The sequence below is a fragment of the Limulus polyphemus genome, unplaced genomic scaffold (genome assembly GCF_000517525.1).
Source record: "Limulus polyphemus unplaced genomic scaffold, Limulus_polyphemus-2.1.2 Scaffold3145, whole genome shotgun sequence".
Classification (NCBI taxonomy): domain Eukaryota; kingdom Metazoa; phylum Arthropoda; class Merostomata; order Xiphosura; family Limulidae; genus Limulus; species Limulus polyphemus.
The window spans coordinates 47719-56564 of record NW_013668755.1 but is presented as its reverse complement, the minus strand read 5'-3'; the positions used below and the strand labels follow the sequence as shown (position 1 = coordinate 56564).

The window sequence follows — 8846 nt, the reverse complement described above, 5'->3', positions numbered from 1 at the left end:
TGGGATTGACCGTCACATTATAACGCTCCCACGGCTGAAAGAGCGAGCATTTTTGGTGAGACGGGGATACGAACCCCGGATTTTAAACATAACAGTATAATAATACAGTTCTAAACTCAGTCCGGAATCCTTGTTGTGAAGGTTAACAACTGAAGACCGCCCCACATGCGAGTAGCTGAAAATCAAGAGAGGAGTCTCTTTCTAGAAAACAAAACGATGATAGTGTAACAATAGTCGTTATAAACCTACGGGCAAACTGTAATACAACTAAAGGGTGAGAAGAAAAAGCAATTATTTTTAAATATATATTGGTATTTAAAACAAAAAAAAAACATTTGTTGCATCTTCCCAACACCTACACGACACCCCCCTGAAACCTTCCGTGAATCCCCCCGTTTGACAACATCTGCCCTAAGATACTGTGTAACTAATCGATAATAACAGTGCAGACTGCTACCTGAACTACTGTAACTTTTACTGGTTGCACAGGCGCTAAGCGACATGTAATGAAAACGTAGCATGGAAAAACCAAGTCCTTACATCAAGCCCACCTTTTATTTTTCCTCCGGAGCAGAAAAACGTACAATCCAAGTTATTGGGTTTGTACATTAAAAACCGTATTCTGATCACTACAGGAACATGAATAGGACCACGTGATCTGCGCGTGCCACGAAGAGAAGTGAGAGATAATTACCTTCACGGACGCAATTTGATGGGCAGCTGTCATGCAAGCGGTAATGTTGAGAGATAAGATAGGCGAAGTTGGAGGCGTGGTCCACGGGAGACTGCTCCACCGGAAAAATATTGAAACATCGTTGCACGAAACAGCTATGTTTGGTAGCATCGATGAGAAACGATAATATGTTAGTAAACTGGCTACCTGCAACTCCTGACTCCTTTTTTATTTTTTACCGTCAAAAAGAAGAGAGATGCAGAGACAATGGATTCTAATTTAGTTCACGAGCAAGAGAACACAAATCATTAACCATTTTACTTCTAGTATTTCACATGAAAAGTTTTTATTTAGTCTGTTTTGGTTTACTTTCCTCTCAACTGCTACAAAACTTTGAAAACCTGCAACTAAGGGCGCTTTAAAATATTAGCAGCTGGCGCCATCTAATTTCTTCAACTGAAGTAACAAGCTCAGAAATATTTTTTTGGCGAATTGTTCAGGTAAGCATGAAGACTTGGGGGAAAAAAAAGGACAGCTTGCACGGGTTTTTAATCTTACGATGGTCAATGTCAACTCTTTTTGTTGGTCAGTGTCATTCCTTGATCTGAAGATCACTGATGTTGTTAACCACATTGGTGAATAGAATAGGTACGGTGAGACCTTCTTCTCAATAACCTGTTTGTAAAATGAGCTTCCAGTGAGACTGGTCAATGCCAGCTCGTAGCAATCAATAATGTACAAGCGAGACCAAAGTGCCAGGAAAGACCTGACCAGCGCAGAACAAGGTGAAATGTTGACAGTCGAACAAAAAGATCCCTACAGCAGGAAGACATTTACACTTGATAACACTGCACTCCATTATCTGTCTTCCCCTCACGACAACAGTTTGCTCTTACGGTTGGTGTCCCTTGGGGGTGAGATTTACGTGTTGCAAGGATGGCTGGAATGAGAGGGAGGGGGAGGGGCGACAAGCCAGGGACTTCTCTAACAGGTTACTACCATTTCCTTGCTATGTTTCACACGGCAGCGCACAATCTGTTTAAGGACTACATGTACACTGGGTATAATCAGTGAACAAAAAAACCGTAGTTCATCACTTTCAGTTCTACTGTTAATAATCTGTAATACAAACGAACAAAATATAAGCCAAGAAACAAATATCTGAAGTTTCAACAATAACGCCACGAAACAGCGCGATTCACAGAAACGCCATCACAACATAAACGTGACCGTTTCGAACAGTACAATTGCAACTGACCTTTCTCTCGGTGAGAACGTACAAGTTATTTCGGTTTTGGTCGAAGGTCAAATCCTGATTCACGGGTGACCCTTCGTCAATCACAAAATCTGAGTACTCGAAAGCACTGGTGACAGAGTCCACCACGGCCTAGAATATGAAGAAAAACATTCAATTATCGTCTCTTCATCAAAATGATATAAAATCTTTAACCTACTCAACTGTAAAGAACTTCTTGTTAAAAATAAAACAATCATATATATATATATACACGCGCATATAAAAATCACACACATATATATATATACACGCATATAAAAATCATGTATATATATATATATAGACACGCATATAAAAATCACACATATATATATATACACGCATATAAAAATCATATATATATATACGCATATATATATACATATAAATAGTCATTGCACATACGTGCGCGTGTGTGAATGTATAAACACACACACACAAGAAAAGATGTATGGTAACACCGAGCACAAAAAGCAATACTATAAATGGGGGCGTGGGCTGTCTCTTCTACTATTTTGAGCCGTAGCACACGAACCGTTCGTCCGATGCAAAGGTAATCGTAAAGAAGTAGGCTTCGGGCTAAAACATTTGATCGTAATCTTCTCAAACCCTTATGTCTCACTCAAATAAATCACTTTCTTGGTGTACATATAACTCTTGAAAAATCCCCCACCCCTTTGGAGAAAAGTCTTTACCCACATAAATGACTTCTACTACAATAACTGGCATAAACACTTTTTTCAATTATAATTATTTTTAAATCATTCAGAATCCAGAAGGACTTAGTTAACTGTTATTTGACTGATCTGCTAAAGACTTGCGTCAATAAAGCGTATTAATGGTCGTTCTTCGTTTATTCTAACTGCCCATTAAAGCAGTTCTTAATCTCTCTCTCTCTCTCTCAGTAAAGAATAATAATAATAAAGAAATTTTGATTTCCATTAATAACTCATTTAATTGCAATTCTAAGAACGTAATATATCTTTTAGAACGGTGAATTCTATGTTGGTGAAACAGATAATTTAACATTAAAGATAAGTTTACACAAGTTCCATGTTAGGTAGCCCTAAAAAAACATCACTATATGCCAGAAGATATTTTAATGAATTTATTTTGAAAAAATAAATAAAATTCTAAAAACACCCTATTGTCATGTTCTCCGCTTTTTGGGCATGTAATAAAAAAAATATTTATATATATATATACACATACACACACACATATATACATGCACATATAAATATATATACAGACACATACATATATACATACATACACACACACACATATATATATATACACAGACACACACAGATATATACACACACATACATATATATATATATACACACGCACACACACACACACACACACATATATATATATATACACAGACACACACAGATATATATATATATATATACAGACACACAGATATATTATATATATACAGACACACACAGATATATATATATATATACAGACACACACAGATATATATATATATATATACAGACACACACACAGATATATATATACATATATATATTTATGTATATAAGTAATTCCAAATAAATAATTTTGTTCAACAAAGGTCCATACGTCTACTAACTAATTACTAACTCAACTTCGTATAACCTTATTATCCATGTTGAATAGTATTGACATTGAGGATTAATGGTGGGATTCAGACAAGTAAAAACAAATGTCACTCTAGATAATTAATGGAAGCGCTACAACGTTATTCTGGCATTCTTTTTTTGATTTGGTTCTAGATTTGTTGAAGTTTTTAATCAAAGTATACCGTTTTGTAATGATGTTACGTTAGACGTAAATATAAAATTAAATTATTTTAGAAAATAAATCTTGATATATTTTATCATGATAAGAACATCTGAAAAGCGCCCCCTCTCATACGTGCAGCTACAAATATTTCCAAATCCACTAAGCCTTAAACCAAACTTTTGTTGTTGTATTTTATTCATTATGTGATATGAAAACATGAGTAACAAAGGTTTTAAACTGTGCACATCTTCGGATGTGAATATATATATATATACTGTTTTATGGTTAAAAGCTAAGTTTACGGACTCACAACGCAAAAATCCGGGGTTCGATTCCGCGCGATGGACAGAGAGCAAATAGCCCATTAGGTAGCTATGCATCAAAACAAACAAACTGGCGAAGAAATTGACCAAGTGTTGTTTTTTTCCTCTATTTTTCTAGTCAGCAGGTAGAGAGAAAGAGAGAGAGAGAGAGAGAGAGATTTAATTCGCTACTGTTGTCCATTTCATTTCACCCTTAATGAATCCATAAGGCTTTATTTCTATCTTCTCCACTGACGGCCTGTCGGGAGGCAAATAATATTACAGATTTTTCATCGTTAGCCTTAAACACGAAATTAACAGTGAAGTCTTTACTAGCTACGGTTCGAACTGTGGGGGTTGAACTCGTGGATAAGTTAATTGAAAAACAAGAAACGAACGACCTACTTGATGGACTATAGCAGGGTGGCGAGGTAGTTAGTACTGGGATACTGTCTGAGTCACGGTTATATGTTGATCGGCGAAAACTCGACCATAATGTTAGCCGTGAGAGCTAACTTTGTCACACACACGTGGTGCTAATATAAGGGCGACTGAACAAGAGTGCGAGAAGGTCTACCTCTGTTTAATGTCTGTATTAAACTGGCTTTCATCGCAACTGTTATTAATAACACCAAGTGCTTTAATTGAAATGTTGAATTTTTACCCCCCCCCCTGGTGTCAATATATATCCACTCGCAAATATGTAGGTCTGGGATGACCTGATGATTAGGGCACTCGACTCGTAATCTGCAGGTCGAGGGTTTGAATCCCGTCATAGAACATGCTCGACCTTTCAGGCGTGAGGGCGTTATAATGTAATGTTTAATCCCACTATATGTTAACTAAAGAGTAGCCCAAGAATTGGCGGTGGGTGATGTAAATTATGTGCCTTCAATCTAGCTTATCGTTGGGGACGACTAGCGTAGACAGACCTCCAGGGGATTCTTCTGTCATACAGAATACTTGAACATATATCTTCAGTTTCACGTCAACAGACAAAGCAAGTTGAATCAGTGATTAATTAAAATGTACTTATATACCCATCACAAAACAAATCTAAATATAATTTTATGTACCTGTAAAATTTATCCTATTAACAAGAAATATTTTCCAAAGAATCTGTTTGTTTGTGATTAAGCACAAAGCTACACAATGGACTATCCGTGCTCTGCCCACCACGGGTATCAAAACCCGGTTTCTAGCGTTGTAAGTCCGCAGACATACCGCTGTGCCACTGAGGAGCTTTCCAAAGAAATCATCCCAACTTATTTTATTTGTCTGTGATTGTATTATTACGTATTGTGAAGAAATATTTGACAAAAGTATGCTCGACTTATTGGCTTAACCTTAAACAACGATATCACTTACTTATTATCGTTTTCCGTTTTATATATATAACTTAGTTGCAGCGATAACAAAAAGACAAACTTGATTTTTATTTGAATCAATTTTACAATATGTGTTCATCCGGGTTCTATGAAACGCTTTTACTCACACCCTGGGGGCAACAAATATGAATTACTTATGTAAAAGAAACTAAAAAAAAAACAACGTCATCATTTAATTTCGATAAGACGATAGTTTTGATAAATGCAATTCCATTAAGTTTTTTTTTTCTCAAACGTATAAAAATACATTATACGGTAACTGAAATACATATATATGTCACGAACAACAAATTATATTAGAGCTATTATAATGAGCATCCATACGGCTGTTGGTTGTTAAGGTTTTTTTAGAATAAGATATAATATGAAGTACAGTAATTAATATTTTTCTACAATATATATATATATATATACTTAACTAGAAACCATGGTAACTTAAATTCATAAAGCACAGTTCTGTGTTGTTTTTTTCCCATAGTCCTTGCGAACCGTCGAGCCGATGGCATATCTTGCTCTGCCAGCGTTTCTAAAGCTGTTTCTTACGTCAAGGATGCAACCCACTTGACAGCCTTCCCTCTTGGAAAGGACGAGCATGTTTGGTGGGACTGGGATTCGAACCCGCGACCCTCAGTTCTGTGTACGTAAAGTTAAAGATTCAGCAGATTCAAGATTGGCAATAAAACATGTAAGTCAGTGTTTTTATCAAAATTTTTGTTGAGAACCAAGGACTGCGCTAACGTTGTCCTCAAGTTAATGACATCCATTAATTTACTTTTAGGTTTGGTCACAATAATATGCCTCATTGCCAACCCCCCAATTAAAAAAAAAAGCTGGACCGGGGACTGTTCAGAATCACCTGATTTTGATTTTGGTGGACTACAACGGAATCTATACCCAATGTTGCCTTTTCCTAATTATGCAACCTTTCCACGGACCACACGAAGGGAGATCCGCAAATCCACAGATTGAGAAGCTCTCATGTAATATATTTTCAAGTGTCTTCGCTGCGAATTTACCAAGCTGGTTATAAAATTAAGTTTTCAGTAAGCCATTAAAATATAGGCACTGATCTGCTTCAATTCTCTTTTGGTTTATTATCTACATTAAGCGCATAATGAATTCATTTCCAAACGCAATCTTATGAATAAAATATTATTTACTATTTACGCAGATGTCTAGAACATAGATGATACGTATATATACATTAGGTACTCTCACACTTTAACACGATGAGGAAACACTGGTTTAATACTTTAACACGATGAGGAAACACTGGTTTAATACTTTAACACGATGAGGAAACACTGGTTTAATACTTTAACACGATGAGGAAACACTGGTTTAATACTTTAACACGATGAGGAAACACTGGTTTAATACTTTAACACGATGAGGAAACACTGGTTTAATACTTTAACACGATGAGGAAACACTGGTTTAATACTTTAACACGATGAGGAAACACTGGTTTAATTTGACGTCACTTCTCCATTCTACAATTATAAGCACACAGCAGGAATTTCGGTTGGTTGTAGTACCACCCAGAGTTGTAATTTGTTTGTTTGACAAACTTTATGTTCACAGCCTTCTTTTTCTTACCGCTAAGAAGGAGCAGTGCTTATCACCCCCTCCCCTCCTACATAGATATTTGAACAAAATTTGCATTTTAATAGTTTCGGGAACAATAGAAACGTAAGCATGCCGAAGAAGGAGGGACTGGTGTTACACCTGCGTGCCAGTAGAAAGATTTCGTCCAATTACATTGTTCAATATATTTCCAACAAATACGAAAGTTGCGGTAATAAAACTCTAAATAGAACAATAATTTAATTTCTAAACCTTGTAGGAAATGAACCGGCACGTGATGAAAGGCTGTGGATGTTGTTGAAGAACATAAACTCATTAAATTCATTTTTTCCAACACATGTACACGTATAAACATTAAACCAAGTTAAATTACCAACACGTGTACACGTATAAACACTAAACCAAGTTAAATTACCAACAAATGTACAAGTATAAACATTAAACCAAGTTAAATTACCAACACATGTACACGTATAAACATTAAAACAAGTTAAATTATCAACACGAGTACGCGTATAAACATTAAACCAAGTTAAATTACCAACACGTGTACACGTATAAACATTAAACCAAGTTAAATTACCAACAAATGTACACGTATAAACATTAAACCAAGTTAAATTACGTCTTCCATACACACACACAGAGAGATATTAAATACACAACTAAAAAACCACGTATAACGAACGTAATGAACTCTCTTCCAGTTGGTTGTTGTTTAATTTTACCATTAGTAAAACTTTCTCTTTCTGATAGAGAAATTAATAATCTTCTGAACGTTTACTTTTTTAAATAGCAAACTCGCCAACATAAAGTGTATAAACGTTATGGTGTGTTCTGTAATCAAGAACAAGACAAGCCCAAAATTAATAACAGAACATTAAAATGGTGTTCGTGTACGAATTTCCATAGCACGGTAGAGTCCACGGCTTTCATTAATACCTATGTTGTTTATAAATAATTTGTTTCAACGAGATCAACACGTCCTCTGCTTCAAACCATTCGGATATACCTGTACTGGTTGTACACCACAACGGAGAAGACAGATTTAAAATATCACACATCTATTAAGCCCCTGTAAAACTGTCTTCTCTGTACAACATTCCCGGCAGCGCGGAAGTGCTCGTACAAGGGAATTGCAGGAAGGTCATCTCGCCAACAGCGGGGGATCACATTCACAGACATAGAGTCCCGCAAACGCGACTAATGCTGGTAGCAAACAAACCACTGAATAGAAGATAGAACGGCTCAACAGACAGAAAGTTTGATGAAAGTCGGCAGGCCTGTCAACACCACGTACAGCTGGCTTTACGCTGACAAATGCTCTTCTATGGATAATTGATACTTCACCCAGTTCGCATTGACGTTTAATTTCCCGAATGTCAGGACGTTGCTAGAACATCTTATCTTTGTTAGTAATAAATACGTTGTGCAATAACTTCACTGAAGTATAATAGACTTAACACTTACGCGAAGAATCGTGTTGGATGTCTTTCATACGCTGCTTCAGATAAACAATTCCGTGGTTTATAATCATTCTCCCGTGATTACAATAAATATTCATAGAAGAACCAAACGTAAAGATACACTAGGTCACTTTCGTGGATCAAACTCCCGAGTGGTCTGGAGCCGCACATTATGCATGATATGGTAAATCAAAGCACGCTATTTAACTTGGCATTCCAATGATTTTGTATTTGTTGTTTTCAATGTTGCCCTTTGTGCAAGGAAGCCAAACGGAACTAAAACTATGAGATTGTTTGCTTGTCTGTAATTAAATACGGCAAAAACGGCGCACAATAGCGCCACATTTGTAATGAAATGACAATAGAAAC

The 8846-nt window shown here is 36.2% G+C and overlaps 1 protein-coding gene across 1 annotated transcript in view; it reads right to left on the bottom strand.

The window, feature by feature from the left end:
• LOC106468748 (plexin-A2-like) overlaps positions 1 to 8846 on the bottom strand; it is an 89197-nt gene that overhangs the window by 48568 nt on the left and 31783 nt on the right. Inside the window, exon 3 of the mRNA XM_013929192.2 lies at positions 1932 to 2060. Within this exon, the coding sequence (XP_013784646.1) occupies positions 1932 to 2060 (129 nt within the window). The remainder of the gene's footprint in view (positions 1 to 1931; positions 2061 to 8846) is intronic.